This window comes from Bos grunniens, chromosome 10, assembly GCF_055505025.1.
Source record: "Bos grunniens cultivar Pamir isolate PY7600 chromosome 10, Bosgru_T2T1.0, whole genome shotgun sequence".
Taxonomy (NCBI): Eukaryota; Metazoa; Chordata; class Mammalia; order Artiodactyla; family Bovidae; genus Bos; species Bos grunniens.
Genome location: NC_141174.1, coordinates 3,203,687 through 3,222,900, shown reverse-complemented (window position 1 = coordinate 3,222,900; position 19,214 = coordinate 3,203,687). Strand labels below are relative to the sequence as shown.

Here is a 19,214-nt window from a genome sequence, read left to right as displayed (position 1 = left end):
TGATAAGAATTTTCTTACAGGCTGTCTGATGCTTTATGCATCTCTGCCTGCTATGATCTCAGTTTGTACTGTTCCCCAAGTACATAATAATTCCTGTGATTATTATTTAATAGCCCTAGAAGACTTTTCAGATCGAACTAGAAATTGCTTTCCAGGGATTCAGACTCCTCTGATATGTAAGCTGCAGTGTGAACCTAGTTTGGTAACACTTTTTACAACTAACATGTTGAAGTCATTAACTAAGTAGTACCCTAGTAACTCACAGTTTAATGCCAGAATACTTAGTTGCTTTGAGTCATTTTGCCTTATGTTTGGACAGAGTTAGAAAGCACTTGGAAAGGGAATAGGTAGATTTGCCCTATTTTAGGTGTAATCACAGTATCCAGTTATCTGCAGTTTCCTTACGAGGCAGATCAGTACTTGAGTTAGCTGACTTGTTCACTACTACGAAAGGAGTGGAAATCCGTTTAAGGTCCCTGGAGGTATAAAAAATGAATAATTTGCAAACGAGTCTGTAAAATAGCATGACACAGTGGGATGAGTTCAAAGCTGTGAGACCCTGCACCTTGGTTTCTTCATCTGTGAAGCAGAGGAATGATTGTGCCATCACCCAGAAGTTGATGCAGTGATTAAATGAGCTGTGTGTGTACATGAACTGGAACAGAACCTTGCACAGGGTATTTACTCCATGCCTAGTAGTGAAGTGATGGAAGTTACTACTCCTCGTACTTCTGCTCACGGGCAGTAACAGTGTCTTTTGTGCATTGAAAGCACTCAGCTCCTCCTCATTCACCGTATCTTCCTCTTATTTTCCTCCTCATGAGCTTGTAGGACAGATACAACTGGCTAAATCCTAGCCTTTTTCACCTCAGTTTAACTTGCATGTAACTTCCCCTGTACCATTTAATGAAGTGTCTCAGTGTTCTGTTAAGGGTACACAGGTGTCCATAAAGTCTGGAATTATTGACAAGATTTCTTGGGCATCTTGTCTGTAAAAGAATAAAATATTACCAATACTCTTAAGCCTTATGAATCCACAGTAGAACTAGTTCTTCCAAAGTTAAAGCATACATATATACAACATAATATGACTGAGCCTTGAAAAATGAAATAATGCCATTTGCAGCAACAAAGATGCAGTGAGAAGTAAGTCAGAAAGAGAAAGACAAATACCATCAGTTCAGTTCAGTCACTCAGTCACTCAGTCATGTCCAACTCTTTGCAACCCCATGGACTGTAGCACGCCAGGCTTCCCTGTCCGTCACCAACTCCCAGAGCTCGCTCGAACTCATGTCCATCGAATCGGTGATGCCATCCAGCCATCTCATCCTCTGTCGTCCCCTTCTCCCACCTTCAATCTTTCCCAGCATCAGGGTCTTTTCCAATGAGTCAGTTCTTTGCATCAGGTGGTCAAAGTACTGGAGTTTCAGCTTCAGCATCAGTCCTTCCAATGAACACCCAGGACTGATCTCCTTTAGGATGGACTGGTTGGATCTCCTTGCAGTCCAAGGGACTCTCAAGAATCTTCTCCAACACCACCGTTCAAAAGCATCAATTCTTATGCTCTTAGCTTTCTTTATAATCCAACTCTCACATCCATACATAACTACTGGAAAAACCACAGCCTTGACTAGACAGACCTTTGTTGGCAAAGTAATGTCTCTGCTTTTTAATATGCTGTCTAGGTTGGTCATAGCTTTTCTTCCAAGGAACAGGCGTTTTTTAATTTCATGGCTGTAGTCACCATCTGCAGTGATTTTGGAGCCCAAGAAAAGAAAGTCGCTCACTGTTTCCATTGTTTTCCTGTCTATTTGCCATGAAGTGATGGGACCAGATGTCATGATCTTAGTTGTTGAGTTTTTAAGCGAACTTCTTCACTCTCCTCTTTCACTTTCATCAAGAGGCTCTTTAATTCTTCTTCGCTTTTCTGCCATAAGGTTGGTGTCATCTGAGTATCTGAGGTTATTGATATTTCTCCTGGCAGTCATGATTCCACCTTGTGCTTCATCCAGCCCAGCCTGGCATTTCTCATGATGTACTCTGCATGTAGGTTAAATAAGCAGGGTGACAATATACAGTACATCAGCCTTGATGTACTCCTTTCCCTTTTTGGAACCAGTCTGTTGTTCCATGTCCAGTTCTAACTGTTGCTTCTTGACCTGCATACAGATTTCTCAGGAGGCAGGTCAGGTGGTCTGGTATTCCCATCTCTTTAAGAATTTCCCACAGTCTGCTGTGATCCACACAAAGGCTTTGACGTAATCAGTAAAGCAGAAGTAGATGTTTTTCTGGAACTCCCTTGCTTTTTTGATGATCCAACAGATGTTGGCAATTTGATCTCTGGTTCCTCTGCCTTTTCTGAGTCCAGCTTGAACATCTGGAAGTTCTCGATTCGCATACTGTTAAAGCCTGGCTTGGAGTAATTTTGAATTACTTTGGTAGCGTGTGAGATGAGAGCAATTGTGTGGTAGTCTGAATGTTCTTTGGCATTGCCTTTGTTTGGGATTGGAATGAAAACTGACCTTTTCCAGTCCAGTGGCCACTGCTGAGTTGTCCAAATGTGCTGGCATGTTGAGCGCAGCACTTTGACAGCATCCTCTTTTAGGATTTAAACCCCACATGATATCACTCACACGTGGGATCTAAAATATGGCACAAATGAACCCATCCACGAAACAGAAACGAGACTCACAGACAGAGCACAGACAGGTGGTCCCCAGGTGGAGGGCGGGTTGGGGGGATGAACTTGGACTTTGGGGTGAGCAGATGGGAACTGTTCCATGCGGAATGAATAAACAAAAGGGTCTGCTGTATCGTGGGAGGGAAGTATACTCACTATCCTGTGATAAACTGTCATGGAAAAGAATATTAAAAAATGTGTGTGTATAGCCGAGCCACTTGCTGTACGTCAGAAATTAACACAACATTGTGAGTCAACTCTACTTCAGTTAAAAAATTTTTTGTTAAACCAGAAAGAAATAAAGCAGGTCAAATGCCTCCCCTTTCAAAGCTTTCCCCCCTCATGGGAAGTTGAGAAAGAAACACATATGAACTTTTTCTGGCATAAATCTTTCTTAATTGTGTTTAAAATATCAATCACTTGAACTAGAGCTCCATACATCGTGAGAAGTACCTTTTCATTCCTTCAAAGCTTTTAAGTCACAGTGGAACTGCTGGCACTGAAGCTGACCATGACGACAAGGCAGGGAGGGGCAGATGCTGCGGTTGAGAGGGCCAGTGCTCAGAGTTGATTTAGAAACTCAGATAAAACTGAGGAGAGGGCAGCAGAGGCTGAGACAGTTGGATCAACCCAATGGACATGAGTTTAAGTGAAGGACGGGAGCCAGGCGTGCTGCAGTCCATGGGGTCACAAAGAGTCGGACACAACTTAGTAACTGAACAACCACCTCAGGACACCAGTTCAAGAGCACAAATATTGGTATGTGTTATTAATCACTTTTGGTTTCAGAAAGAAAAATGATTGCTATCACTTAGGTTTAGAATGATATTTTTATATATAAATAATTAAAAAATGAGTATAACTTCATATACGAGTTTCCAGGAACATAGATGTTATATTTGCAGGAGGTAGCCCTAAGGCTCTACATTTTTTAATGTGTAATCAGGAGATCCCCAATTATCTGAATTTGCAAATATGATTGATCACTGTTAAACCAAATGTTCTTAGCCTTCAGGAGAACCACAGGATGAAAACAGTTTATTAATCGAAGAAGTGAATGAATTTCCATCTTTTACACAGTCACCAGTAATTTCTTCTGAGAGACTAAGTCTACCTAAGTCTCAGAACGTCCTCACGAATTGTACTGAGAAGAACTCCAGCTGCTCCATGTCCAGCATGGATTACACTGCCTCTGGGTCCAAGAAACCATCCTCTGGAACCTCCTACGGCAGAGGGCCCAGGGGCACATTCCCCGGTTCCCAGAAGTTTCAGTTAGTTATTTCAAAAGCACCCAGTGGGGACCTTTTGGACAAACATTCTGAACACTTTTCTAACAGACATTTGCCATTCACCCCACGCACTTTAAAAACAGAAGCCAAATCTTTCCTGTCACAGTATCGATATTATACACCTGCCAAAAGAAAAAAGAATTTTACAAATCGGCGGATAGAAGCTGAAACTCAGACTGAATTAAGCAGGTATCACACTAACTTACAGTAGATGCTTTAAGATGCGGTAGAAATTAGGTGCTGTCCCTTGCGTTTCACCGTGTGCCTGCTGTGCCAGGCTCCACGTCTGCTGGTGTCCTTTGATTGCAGTGAGACTAATGTAACTTCTCCTTCTGCATGAATCATTATTAGAACTATCAGAGTAATTGTTAAAAAAGAGAAATAGCTATTAAACTTGTCAAGCTCTTTATAAACATGAATGTTATATATTTTAATTTATTGTTTCAGACGTGGTACTAGAACTTTTGTGTGGTTTTAAATATACTTCCAGAAAATCCTTAAAATACGTTATCAAACAGCATTTGTATAAATATGTTCATTGATTTATGTTAGAAATGGCAAAACAGTGGACTATGTGCAGGGAGAAAAAGCAGTTGTCTAACTACCCCTGTGCTCCCTTGCCTGCCGGTACTCAGCAACAAGTCCTCAGGTGTAATGTAGACAATTGGGATAATTTCTGGAAATTAAATATAATTTGCCTCAGTAATATTTTCATATACAGTAGTACCTGGCACACAATGAATATTCATTAAAGGTTGCCAAATGATTAAAGAAAGAAGCAAATCTTGTTAAGTATTGAGTGTCAGCAGATTTGTAATTGTTTTTCCTAGTGTTATATAAATGAATACTTATTTGGTACTAGGTTTTAATTATTTTTAAAAGTAAAAAACAGTTTGTGACTAGTATCTTTTTCTCTGGTTAAATATAAGAAGTATAACAACATCAGTCTGTATACATTTAAAGAATTAAGAAATTAAACCTAATGGTAGGATCTTCAAGTGAAGAGGAGATGATGAAAGCAAATGTTAGGTTGCTGCCAAAGTAATTGAGGTTTCAGACCTTGAATTTTAATCATTATAACTCGGCTCACACACATCTTTATTGATCAAAATAGAAACCATTACAGTCAACACGTTTTTGCCAATGAAAATTAGTTTGTTTATTCCTATAGCCTAAAAATCCATGCCTCAGGATTCAGTGACCTCTTGGAACACATTTTCTGCCTCGGGCTGGCTGTGGAAGATTTTTCCTTGCGAAAAGTCGTCGGGTTGCTTAAAGAAGTGGTAGTTGGCGAGAGGTCAGGTGAACATGGCAACCGAGGCAGAACTTTGTGGCCTGATCTGTTCAACTGTTGAAGCATGGGCTACGCAGCGTGCAGTTGGGCGCTGTCGTGGACTGCAGGTGCTGCGGTCTTCGTGCAGCTCTTTGATTTGCTGAGCATACTTCTTGGATGAAATGTTTTCGCCGGGACTCAGAAAGCTGTAGTGGATCAGACCAGCAGCAGACCACCAAACGGTGACCATGATGTTTTTTTGGTGCAAATTTGGCTTTGGGAAATGCTTTGGAGCTTCTTCTCTGTTCAACCACTGAGCTGGTCATCGCTGGTTGTTATATAAAATCGACTTTTCATCGTACGTCACAGTCCGATTGAGAAATGGCTCACTGCTGTTGTGTAGAATAAGAGAAGACGACGTGTCAAAATGATGTTTTTGATTTGCAGTCAGTTCATGAGGCACCCACTTATCAAGCTTTTTCATCTTTCTAATTTGCTTCAAATGCTGAACAGCCATAGAATGGTCAACATTGAGTTCTTCGGCAACTTCTCAAGTAGTTGTAAGAGGGTCACATTCGATGATGGCTCCCAGTTGGTCATTGTTAACTTCCGATGGCCGCCACTACGCTCCTCATCCTCAAGGCTCGGTCTCCTTTGCAGAACTTCCTGAGCCACCACTGCACTTTACAGGCGTTAGCAGTTCCTGGGCCAAGTGCGTTGTTGATGTTGTGAGCTATCTCCACTGCTTTACAACCCATTTTGAACTCGAATAAGAAAATCACTCAGATTTGCTTTTTTGTCCAACATCATTTCCGTAGAGTACGTATAAAATAAATAGCAAGTAAAAGTCATAGGCAAAAAAACATAAAGCAAGGTGTGCACACTAAAAGGATGTGTAACATAGCCACATTTATTTAAGAATGCATTCCAGTATCAAATGGCAAATCTCAACAATGCAAAAACTGAAATTACTTTTGTACCAACCTACTATATTGGGTAGCTAATATATTGGGTTGGCCAAAAGGTTCATTCAAGTTTTCCATACCGTCTTACAGAAAAACCTGAACGAACTTCTTGGCCAACCCAATAACATACTTTTCTGATTATGTTTTTGACAGCTCTTTCAACATAATAGTTCCCATTTCCCTAGCCCCATTCTATCCAACTGAAATCTAGCTGCTATTTGAAAAAGGAACAAGAAGTATATGTGATCCAAACCATATCTATTTCCCAGTTGTATCATTAGAAATCTCTCAAGTTTTTTTTTTCCCCTAGATAGTAAAGCTTGTTTTCACAGTGTTTGTGTCTTGAAGGTTTAACAATAATTTCTTTTAAAATATTACAGCTTTAAATCTGATTTTGAGACAGTTGAGATCAAGAACGTCACAGATTCAGAAATGAACGTAACGCAGGTAATAAAAATGAGACCTCTTTGTGTTACACGTTAGGATTATAGCTGCCTTAATTGAATATGTGTAGCTTTTTGAACTGTGAAGAATAATCTCTTGGTGACATTTTTTGCATGTGATATAACCAGTATACAGAAGTATTGCCTATTTACAAATGGTTATAGCTCTCCATGAGTGGCCAGATGGATCCTGCCCAATCTGCTAAGTCATTTGTTGTTAATGTGTTTTCTAGATGGTTGGCTGGCTGAATGGATGGATGGATGAATAAAATATCTTAAATTCTTTTTTTTAATACCTTAAATTCTTTTCAAAGATGGAGACTCAAATCACTAAAGGAGCCAGAAAAAATTGTACAGAAGTTTAGTTTCTATGCCTATTTTCTTTTTTTTTTTAAGAGTTGCCACTGATAATATATAAAAATAGATGGATATTATTCTCCTGTGCTTGCTCTTTTTACTAGATCGTAAAAATCTTTTTTAGTGTTTGTATTTTGAATATTTAGCAATCATTTCTTTTAAACTGTTACAGCTTTAAGTCTGACTTTGAGATAAACTTTTTATTAATCATGCACTTGCTAATCATACAATTTTCAAGTTATTGTTGAAATTTTCAACAATATCCTAATTTTCAAGTTGTTTGTGAAAATGCTTTGTCTATTAAAATCACAAACAGACTCAGGGATAGAAGAATAAAATATAAGCACACTCAGCTTTTCTCCTTCCTTCTGAAAGTGGGTAGAGGATTGTGGGTTTGCATCTCGGCCATTAATAGCTGTGTGACATCGGGTTCTGCCACTTAAGGCCCAAGGACAGATCAGTTCCTCTGAGAGCTGAGTTACCACATCTAGAAAATTGTGCTTTTAATGCTCAGGATCATTGGAAGGAACAGGTGTTGGAGGTAAAACACCTAGTCTGACCTGGGCTCAGTGAGTGACGGCTGTGCTAGCTTGAGATGCAGGAAGAGGGCTACCTCCACAGGTGACTAAGTAGACTAAGCAGAAGGCCATTTTTATGACCTTGTACTCCGAAGGTGTATCTGTAACCCTGTAAGAAAATGGCATGTCCCTTACTCTATAGTCAGTACCACCAGCATCTACTTGAGTATCAGCTGCAGTAGACAGACCAACATTCAAAAGCACTTTTAACACTGTCAAGCACTCCACATAAATTAGCATTATCAAGGTTAAATCTGATCATTATATGCTCGGCACAGTACGTGGTCCCCAGTCAGGGTTCTGTAAAAGTAGAAGTTTGTTAGTGTTGTTCAGAGTGCCAGAGCTGCCACCGCTTTTACACGTTCGATAACATTGGAAACAGATGGCTGTTTTGAGTTTCTGAATAACAGGATATTTACTCTCAAGTTAACTTAAAACTTGCATTTCATTTTCTCTTTATATATATGTATGGTACTTAATACCATTTAAAATATTCCTCATTAAAGTATAAGAAATTGACTTATCTTTAAATAAATTTAAGAAAAAAGTCTTGATTGTATGAAAAATGAATTCTAAAATATCCTTTGTCCTAAAGGCATCAGTCACTTTTTTCTGCTGGATATCTCTACTCTCTTTCATCAAATATTTTTGGAAATTTGATGTTTTGCTTTAGCTCTTCTTTCATCGTATATGTGTGAAGCAAAATAAAGACTTACTCTTCTCGTTGTGTCTCCAGGCATCTGGTTGTGTGTCATATGGTACCAAAGGAAGAGCAACCCCTTCACCTTCACCAGGGCGTGGGTTACCGTGGGGCAAGGTTAGAGACGGTGCCCTCCAGTGTTCCTCGTCAAGGTATTCCACCTGTTTGTATCTAACCACTTTCCCGTGCAGCAGACGTAGAGCAGCGTGAGTCCTGGTTCATCTACATGCACTCCAGTCTAGTTTGGTATCACGCATTCAGTTTACTAAGGAAACACTACAAAGTAGGTAGTCACTAGAAAAGTGCAGATGGATTCATTCTGCTAATTCCTCACTAAAGGCAGAGGGACCCTGGCTTAACTCTTTCCCGTCACTGTTCATCCAGGAAAGAATTTTCCCCAAGACACATCCTGCAGCGCTGGTGCTCGCCAGTTCACACGGCGTAGATAGGGCTGGAGGACCTTACCACTCGAGGACTTGTCATGTGTGATCTGAACACTCATCATATGCTTTGTAGAGGAGGCACTGTTTTTTCAAATGATTCATCGTGTTTAACAATTACGAAACACTGCCTGTAAATAAAAATGATAGGTGGTTGGTCGTATAGAGCCTAAAAAATGCCTCTGATAGCTTTAACTGTCAAATGCATTTCCAGTGTCAGAGTTTGGATATGAGATGAAGGTGGTAGAAGGGAAAAAAGGACTCACAGATCAAGAATGACCTCCTAGAGGAGGTCTCCTTCCCTCGTGGAGCATTGGTAAAGAATGTGCCTGCCGGTGCAGGAGACACGGGTTCCACCCCTGGTCCGGGAGGACCCCACTGCCAGGGAGCAGCTAGGCCCGTGTGGAACAACCATTGAGCCTGTGCTCTGGAGCCGGGAGCCACAGCTCCTGAGGCCCACAGGCCCAGACCCACACTCCGCAGCAGGAGAGGCCACTGCTGCAAGAGGCCTGCACACTGCAGCTGGGGTAGCCCTCACTCTAGGCAACTAGAGACAAGCCAGAAACTAGGAAGATAATAAATAAATAAAAAGTAAATGGTTTAAGAAAAAAAGAATCAAAGACATCCTATACCAAACTGGAAGCAAGCACATGCAATCCCTCGGGCCCGGGTCTTTCCTTAGGCCTTTCCTTGGGGAGAGCTCACCTGTCAAGGCTTTGTGGAGATTTGGGGGGAGAGGAAAGGGGTTATTGCTAACTGCTCTGTCTAGAAATTCCTGATGCTTTAGCTCTCATCAGTTGAGCCCAGTCTGCAGTGAATATAAAGAATGACTTCAAGAAAGCGATAGTCATCTTTCCTAGTCAGTCAGTTTAGTCACTCAGTCGTGTTCGACTCTTTGCAACCCCATGGACTGCAGCATACCAGGCCTCCCTATCCATTACCAACTCCTGGAATTTACTCAGACTCACATCCATTGAGTCAGTGATGCCATCCAGCCATTTCATCCTCTGTCGTCCCCTTCTCCTCCCGCCTCAGTCTTTCCCAGCATCAGGGTCTTTCCCAGTGAGTCAGTTCTTTGCATCAGGTGGCTGAAGTATTGAAGTTTCAGCTTTAGCATCAGTCCTTCCAATGAACACCCAGGACTGATCTCCTTTAGGATAGACTGGTTGGATCTTGCAGTCCAAGGGACTCTCAAGAGTCTTCTCCAACACCACAGTTCAAAAGCATCAATTCTTTGGCTCTTAGCTTTCTTTAAAAGAAGTAAAATATTATAATTGAATATACCTGTGAATAGAAAGCTTGGAATTAACTAATGATGATATAACTGAATAACACACGGAATTTATAATGGCCAGCTTACAGTTTTTTTCCATAGGAAAATATGTTTCCAACATCATTTATATTTTACCCTTATTCAAATTGATTATCCTTTTTACATGATAAGTTTCGTAGTACAATTTTTAAAAGGATTACGAATTTGTAATTAGAAGACTAGTTTAAAAAATCTGTCTTTGCTACTTACTAACACATGACCTTAGCAGGTTACTTAGCCTTTCTGCCCTTTGGTGATTTGTTTAGAACAGTAATATCTTCCCAATATACTTGACAGGGTTATCCTAAAGATTAGATAATGAATGTGACAAGTGCTTTGAAATTCTGAAACCTGTTTATTACTAATGTATTACTGTATGCCAATCATTGCTTTGTTCAGATATTCTAATTTTCTTTTTCCAGGGCAGTATGTCAATATTCACTGCAGCCTCCTTCAGGGAGAAAAATATATTCTGAGTAAGAGCTCTTTGACTGCCTCATTTTGCTTAGTGGAAATGAAGAATTAAGGCTCACAAATTTTTATTAAATAAGTCAAGATTGAACATGAATTTTTCTTTACAACCAGCTTTGGGGTTTGGTCATATGCTATGCTATGCTAAGTCACTTCAGTCGTGTCCGACTCTGTGCAACCCTATAAACGGCAGCCCACCAGGCTCCCCGTCCCTGGGATTCTCCAGGCAAGAACACTGGAGTGGCTTGCCATTTCCTTCTCCAGTGCATGAAAGTGAAAAGTGAAAGTGAAGTCGCTCTGTCATGTCCAACTCCTAGCGACCCCATGGACTGCAGCCTACCAGGCTCCTGCGTCCATGGGATTTTCCAGGCAAGAGTACTGGAGTGGGGTGCCATTGCATATAGTACACACTAAATTTTAGAGACGGAGAAGGTGATGGCACCCCACTCCAGTACTCTTGCCTGGAAAATCCCATGGACGGAGGAGCCTGGTAGGCTGCAGTCCATGGGGTCACGAAGGGTTGGTTGGACACGACTGAGTGACTTCACTTTCACTTTTCACTTTCATGCATTGGAGAAGGAAATGGCAACCCACTCCAGTATTCTTGCCTGGAGAATCCCAGGGACGGGGGAGCCTGGTGGGCTGCCGTCTATGGGGTCGCACAGAGTCAGACATGACTGAAGCGACTTAGCAGCAAATTTGAGAGAATTATTAATGATTCTTGTTAATATTATTGATAGTATTATCCTGAAATATCTGAAATAATTATTAATCACTTCATTTTTATGTCTAATGAAAATTGGCCCCTAGATTAATAATACTTGCTAATTTTTTATAATCAGTACCCATAATTTTTATAAGTAATAATAAGATGAGATTTAGAGAAGTGCAGCCTTTTGGTAGCTCAGGATACCGTTCTTGGGCTTTTTTTAACCTCACCAGTTTTTTTTTTTTACAGATAATATACTTCTGAGCTTGAAAGTTGTTTTAGTTGGGACTGCATTTTTTTCAGGGAAAGCAATCTATTTTTATAGCGTTTCATTTGTTCTCAAGTTTGCTGCCTGTGAATTGGTTTCAAAGCATAATTTTTATGCAGTACTCTTCTGCTTGGTGTGCTAGTTAACTCTTCCCCTTAACGTTGACTTATTCTGTAACTGAAGTGATTTTAGGCATCCCTGGGGGCTCAGCGGTAAAGAACCCAGCTGCCAATGCAGGGACGTGGGTTCCATCCCTGGGATGGGAAGATCCCCTAGAAAAGGAAATGGCAACCCACTCCAGGATTCCTGCCTGGAGAATCCCATGGACAGAGGATCCTGGTGGGCTACTTGCTATTTACATTTTCTGTCAATTCACTGATTTTTAGCTAATTAAGATCAAACTTGTAATAGTACCCTACTTTTTGTGTAATAGCTACTAAAATATATAACTCATAAGAGTATAACAGAGAAATGTACCCAAGTAATTAAAAATTACCACTATATGTATGTACACAGATTTTTTCTACTCAAATATTTTTCCTTATCTACAGACTTGTCAAGAAAAAAAAATGTTTTTTTCTGCTCAATAAATTTCTCCACCTTGAAACCAGATGCTCTCCTCGGAGCAGGAGAGGATTTTGTCATTGAGGTTCCTGCCTTCTCTGGATGACCTTCCTCTTTCCCTTCTGCCTCACAGAGGGACTCACGCCTCTGTGGCCCGACCTGGCCAGGAGCCTGAGGACATTTAAAATGCTTGTCAGGAACATGGCCAGCCCCCACAGGGTCACCCCTAAGTCGCCCTCTTGCCCCTTTGCCTGGTTGCTTTGTTTTACTTAATCCCTGCTGCTTTTTTATTGCCTGATCAGCGTTGCAGACATCTATGAAATATTACTCTATCAGGGAATACTTTCTCATCTTTACTAAATATCCTTGCATAATTTGAGAAAGTAAACATATATTTGTTTTATAATGTTCCTCTTGATAATGTGAGATGGAAGTGTGTTTGTAATAGTACAGATATTTCAGTATAGGTAGTTATGCATCCTCTAATTTTCAGCATAAATAAGCAGTAATTTTTTTTAATAAGCAGTAACTTTTATGCTGTATATCACTTTGCCTTCACAGTGAAGAAGAACTGTTGTATCTGAGTTTCATTGAAGATGTAACAGATGAAATTTTGAAACTAGGTTTATTTTCAAACAGGTTAGATTTTTTTAATTGTATTGTGATCATTGAACTGTACATTAAAAACTCTTTGGTGTTAATTTTATTTATTTTCACATATTAGGAAATGAAAATTATATTGCTTTCTTAGGGGACCGTATTCTTATAACTGATATAAATTATAAAGAACATTTAATTCATACTCTTCCAGGGGATCCCTGGTGGCTCAGATGGTAAAGAATCCACCTGCACTGCAGGAGACCTGGGTCTGATCCCTGAGTTGAAAAGATCCCCTGGAGGAGGGCATGGCAGCCCACTCCAGTCTTCTGGCCTGGAGAATGCCATGGACAGAGGAGCCTGGTGGGCTACAGTCCACGGGGTCACAGAGAGTCGGACACGACTGAGGCGGCTGAGTACACATCTGTTGGTCGTGATTAGAGATATAATGATTATCACGTGTCCAGCACAAACGGACCGAACCCGGGTCTCCCGCATTGTAGACAGACGCTTTACCATCTGAGCCACCAGGGAAGTCCACAGTAAGTGGTAACTTTAACTTACTATGTCAGTTTGCCCTGAGTGGAATATCTTTTCAAGTATAATTTAGGAAACATTGTAAAGTAACGCTTTATAAGAGAATTTTCTTTAGAGTTTGCTTTTGGAGGATGAGTGTATGTGACAGAGAAAGGGAGGAGGGAAGGCTTTTGGTGTTTGTGAGAGAAAAAGGATACAGAGCTCTTTAGTTGGGGGGGGTGTTACAACCTCATGTCAAACAGTTTATTTCACAGAAATGTAAGCAGCGTGCAGTCTCTCAGAAGAGACATTGGCATCTGTTAACTTAAACATAGTAGAAGTCATACTAGCTTCCACACTGGAGAGCCTGATAGAACAGACAGGATTATAGCGTGTATCTTTGGAAAGAAAAAGGGTCATCTAAAACAGACTTTCCAGCCTTCAGTACTTTAGTTATGGCATGACTCTCTGTATTTAGTTGGTTTTCTGATTTTGAGACCATTAACATTTTTATTTATCATTTGTAGGTTTCTGGAACGACTGTTTGAGAGACATATAAAACAAAATAAACACCATTTGGAGGAGGTTTGTCTTAACTTTATAAGAAAAGTCCTAATATAGAAAGAATTTGCAAGTTTACCTTTCTCTCAAAGAATGCATTAAAAGCAGACACTTTTTTTCTCTTGCCCTTTCTGTGTATGTGGGGAGAGGGGAGATACAGGCAGAATGAGGAGGAAGCAGTATTAACCCCACGGAGGTGAGCAGCGCTGCAGCAGCCTTGAGTCGCCTAATTAATATAATTACTCTTGTATTTTTTTAATTCCAGGAAAAAATGCGCCAGCTGCTACATGTCTTAAAGGTGGACTTAGGCTGCATGTCCAAGGAAAACTCAGTAAAGCTAGACAGCGTGGATACATTGCATTTATGTGATGTTGAAAAGGCTGAGAATTTAGAACAAAATGAAAATAAAAGTGAACAAGATTTAATCATTCAACAGGAACGTCAGGAATACCAAAAAGCTTTGAATATGTTATTGACTATACCAAAGGAAGAGAATGAGATAGTCTCTTCAAATGACTTTTTCCTCCCCATCCATAAATCAAAGTGTTCAGAGGAGGTTATCGTTCAACAGGTGAATGAGGAAACAAACCTTGAAACCTCAGTTTGGGATGAGAAAAATGGAAGCGTGTCAGACCGTTTGCTGGGCCAGGAGACCTCCGTGAGCGTCATTGAGGGCGACAGTGACACGGAGAGGGCGGAGGCCTCCACGGAGCTGTGCTGCCTCAGCACGGCGCTCGTGCCTGCTGTTCAGCTGTGCAGAGTCAAAGACAGTCAGGAGGTGGAAGGACCAACGCTGAGAATCATGGAAATGAGCATTGAGGACTGATCTTGGATGTCTGATCTTCACCAATAAATATCCCAAATGGCCAATCATTCAATATTCCTTTTTTTTTTTTTTACTTTTATATGTTAAGAGTTCTGTATTTGTCTATGTTGTATAATAAATTACTATGAATTTAGCAGCTTAAAACAACACACATGTATTATTTATCACACAGTTTCTGTGGATCAAGAGTCCAGGCACAGCTTAGGCGGGTCCTCTCTGCCTTTGGTCTCACACACCTACCAGCCAGGGCTCGGCTGGGGCCATGGGGGTAGCTTCTGCTTCCAGACTCTCCCAGGTGGTTGGCAGGGCGTCTTTCCTTGAAGCTTTCGGTTTGAAGGCTTCCGTTTCCTGCTGACCGTGCCCACTGGAGGCTCTTCCCATTCCCTGCCGCGTGGCCCTCTCCACAGACCACTCACAGCATGGCTGCCTGCCTCTCTAAGGCTCAGGGGAGAATGAGGGAGGCGCTTCTAGCCAGACGGAGTCTCAGAAAACATAATCCTGACGTGGTGCGTCACAGGAGTGACCTCCATCCCCTTTGCCATATTCTTTTGTTTAAAAACAAGTCACAGAGGAGCGCACATGTGTATTACACAGTACTCTATTTTCTCACTTGATAATATAATGATGAGAATCAGAAAAGTAAAAATTATCTGAATCAGGGTTTTCTAAATTAACAGGAGAAAGGATCTATTTTTAATTCTTCTGAAATGAATGCCTTTTTTGCTGATGCTAAATATACATAGATATTTGTAAAGCTAAATTTGCTATTGGAAAAAATGATTCATGCTTACCTGTTTGAACTGAAGCTAAATGCAATGCTTACCTTTATAGATAGAGTTAAAAGAAAAAAGCGAGACCTTTTTTGTTTTGGCAATTAGGCAGTTTACATTTATTGGGAACAGAGGCTAACCACAGTCTGTAATATATTCTTTGTCATAAAAAATAGTGCTTTAAATAGAAAATATTCTTTACCCTTGGGATCAGCTTATTTCCCATGTCACTTCTTAATTAAACCTTTCTGTCTGCCACTGGAGGAGTTTGGTATGACAAGCAAAATCATATCTGTCCATAGAATTCCTTAAAATTTTCTACCTCTTTTCCTGTATTTTGTGATTATTAAAAAAAAAAAAATGGGAGCATTGTAAAATCAGAAATTTATGATTGGATATTACTGATGCTATAAAATAAAGATGTTCTTAAAAAAAAAAAAAAAGTCACAGGTCTTGCCCACATTAAGAGGCAGGATACAAGGGTGTGAATGCGAGAAAGTGAGAATCACCCAGCTCCCCTTAGGGCCTGTGAACCACAATTTCTGAAGTCCCTTTATAGGGGAACAGATTTTACCTAGACATAAGTGATTTTGCAGGCACTGACTGGGGGAAGGGCCTATAATCTGGAGTAGCTTCTAAAACATTAAGCATCATCTGCTGTCATCTTGGGGCTTCCCTGGTGGCTCAGATAGTAAAGAATCTGCCTCCCAAGGCAGGAGACCTGGGTTCAATCCCTGGGGTGGGAAGATACCCTGGAGGAGGAAACAGCAACCCACTCCAGGATTCTTGCCTGGAGAATCCCATGGACAGAGGAGCCTGGCAGGCTAGTCCATGGGGTCACAAGAGAGTCGGACACAACTTAGTGACTAAACAACAGTATCTTTAATTTCTTTCCTCTCTTTCCTACAGTATCTAAAGCGTCAAGGCCTTTCTAGTAATCAGTGAGCTTGGATGGCCTTTTGACTGAAACGCCATCCCTTGTGCAGATGAACATTCTACCAGGCCCAGTCTGATCCTTAACTGAACTCAGATATGTCTCAGAAGACTCATCTCTCCTGAGGTCTTTTCAACCACTCACAGTAATGGGAATATGTGAGTAACTTAGACAACGGTTTCATGCCTGGGCACCATGGAGGATAAAAAGATGAATCAGAATGTGGGTGATAACCCAAATGTTCTAGAAATTCAGCAATTCCCTCCAAGTATCTCATTCTTTAATTCAGGCTTTTAGCATTCTTTTGCCCACACAAGCGTTTCCCAAAAGGTGGTGCATATCACTGGAGGTATTAGAACTGGTTTCTGGTGGTGGGTGGATGACAGTCTCAAGTACGGGAAACTGTTCAGAACCCAGGCTCGGGGACAGCCTGCAGTATGGTCGGGCTGGGTGCCCAGTGTCAGGCCCCAGATCATCCTGCCCATTCTTTCCTTGGCCCTGCCGACCCCCGGCTCTCACCGTGGAGTTGTCATCTTACCCCCAACAGCAAAAGATGCAAAGTACACATTAGGCAACTGTGGAAAATCTAAACTGCCAAGATCTGTCAAAAGTCCAAAATAGGGATTTACTTGGCTTTCGGACTTCTAAATATACTGTTTTATCCAAGAAATAAGCCATTTTCTAAATTGTGTAGAGAATAAATTTCAATATTACAAGTCTAAAAGACTGCATTTGCATAATTATTAATATCTATTGAAATAATTACGTAAAAGCCATTCTTTGAAATACTTACAAATATATGTTACGCAAAGTAGGCATATGGGCTTCCCTGGTGGCTCCGCTGGTAAAGAATCCGCCCCGCAATGTGGGAGACCCCGGTTCGATCCCTGGGTCGGGAAGATCCCCTGCAGAAGGGATAGGCTGCCCAGCATGGTGTTCTGGCCTGGAGAACTCCATGGACGGCGTAGTCCGTGGGGTCGCAAAGAGTGGGACACGACTGAGCGCCTTTCACTCCGCTCCGCACCCCGCAGTCCTCTTTCACCCTCTGTGACCTTTCTTGGCGCCCGCCCGGGTCTCCCGTCACTCAGACGTGCCCCGCTCCGTCCCGTCTGGGGCTCCCCCGCTCCTCCAGCCCCCAGGGCTCCTGCCTTCCGCCCCAGCCTCACCACCACGAAGCCCGCACCCCCTTTCCCCCTCCGCTGGAGCTTACCGCCTTCCTGCTGCACCTCCCCACCTGGAGCCCTGCCCCAGACTCCCTGCGTGCTCCGACACGTCCGTCTTCTCTGCCTTCCAACTCTGGGTACAGCCTCTTGTCTCTGACCCCATGACCCATCCTGACTATATGTTTTAGGGTATTCTGTTGTTGTTATCCTCAGGATTCCCTGTAAAATTTAAAGAGATGAGCTGGTTCAAAGAATTTTTTTTTTTTTTTTTGGTTTAAAGAAACATTAAAAGTGGTTCTCAGATGCCCAAGGTTCTGTAAAGGTGAAGTAAATGGTTAAGTCTGGGAAACACTGGCTTAGTCTCAGATCAGAGATTAATTTCTTTCCCTCCGCTTCTCCTACAGCTCATTCTCTGATTTGCAGAGTCATTGATGAGTGTTTTGAGCCCAGTCGCTCAGGTTTGATCCTTATGAGCTGTGACTTTAAGCTGGTTACTAACCTTCCTCCTGCTTTTCATGTGTTGAACCGGGTAGTTACAGAGCCTTCATTGCAGGGTTGTAAGAAGTTAAACAGGTTCTTAGAGAAAGACTCACAGGCTGCTACTGTTATTGTCAAACAGACCAATAGACCATGTCACACTCCCTTCTTTAAAACACAAGCCAAACTGAGTTTCCTCTTGCTAACCAGAAAAGGTACAGGCGCCTTTGCATTTGTTTATAAAGTCATGCTTTCCTCCCAATTCATCTCTCGCCAGGCTCGCCCAAGCATCCTCGGCGTCTTAATTGCTTCTTCCCAAATAGGTCCCTCCCCTCTCTGCCCCTGCACCTGCCCTCCGCTCCAAACACCATCTCCCCTCTGGGGCCCCTGGGGCCTGCACTGACAGCCCAGAGGGAAAGTAACACGGGGACCCTGAGCGGCTGCTCCGACAGATGTCCCCTGCTCTGGGTGAGACCTTCCACGTCTGCCGTGCAAATTATCATACTGTTTAGAATGCACTTGGTCTCCCGTCCTGGCGCTGGGCTTCTCAAGAGAAAGAACCTGTTTCTCTTTGGATCCTCAAAGAACGGATGCATTTGTTCATGCACTGAGACAGTTTGACCTGGAGGGGATGTTTAGCTCTAGACAAGGTTATAGGGAAACAGGACAGATATTTCCTCCTCTCTTTACACTCAGAGGGCAAATTCCCCATTTAGAAGGAGCAATGTAGCAAATTGCTAAATTACATGAAAATGTCATTTGCTCACATTTCAAATGGTTTAAAATATAAATTAGCATTCTCCTAAGAAGCTTTAAAAAGTCACATTTTTTTCCCCCAGTGAAAACAATTAGAAAAGATCAAAATAGCTTTTATGGGGCAAGATGACAATTCCTCAAGTGGTTGAATTAGCTGTGTGGTCACCAACAAATTACTTTATTCTGGGCCTTTGTTTAAAAAGAGTTCAGATTACATGATCCAAAGATTTCTCTTAGTTTTAATATGCCAAAGTTAACATTAGTTTAATTCTTAGGCTCTTTAGAAATTACAAGTTAAATAATCTACACCTAGAAGTGCGGACCCCTCATCACCCTTCATGTGCTAGTATAGTCTTGGAAAGCCGTCTGCTAAACTCACACTCTGGTGATAGGAGATGCTCACAAGCATGATGCCTTGCCCAGACTCTTAAAAGCAGCAGGGGCATCCGGTAATGGCACATCCCCACCAAAACAAAGCCGTGTGTTGAATTCCAAGGCCAGGGAGAAGACACTTTGAATTGGGGTAAAGAAAGCTTTGCTCCAAAAGCCACCCTTATTCCCTTGA

The 19,214-nt window shown here is 41.7% G+C and overlaps 1 protein-coding gene across 45 annotated transcripts in view; it reads left to right on the top strand.

Annotated features, from left to right (window-relative positions):
* Positions 1-14,693, top strand: part of SPATA7 (spermatogenesis associated 7) — a 35,871-nt gene extending 21,178 nt beyond the window's left edge. For 9 of the 45 annotated variants that reach the window (XM_086319331.1, XM_086319310.1, XM_086319329.1 and 6 more), the window contains 6 exons: positions 3,761-4,158; positions 6,588-6,654; positions 8,322-8,437; positions 12,611-12,688; positions 13,690-13,747; positions 13,989-14,693. In XM_086319331.1, the coding sequence (XP_086175457.1) occupies positions 3,848-4,158; positions 6,588-6,654; positions 8,322-8,437; positions 12,611-12,688; positions 13,690-13,747; positions 13,989-14,549 (1,191 nt within the window). In that variant the 5' untranslated portion in view covers positions 3,761-3,847 and the 3' untranslated portion in view covers positions 14,550-14,693. Of the gene's footprint in view, positions 1-3,688; positions 4,159-6,587; positions 6,655-8,321; positions 8,438-10,459; positions 10,514-12,610; positions 12,689-13,689; positions 13,748-13,988 lie in introns of all 45 variants that reach the window. The other 36 variants (XM_086319325.1, XM_086319307.1, XM_086319322.1 and 33 more) reach the window with 7 other exon arrangements.
* Positions 14,694-19,214: the final 4,521 nt, after the last annotated feature.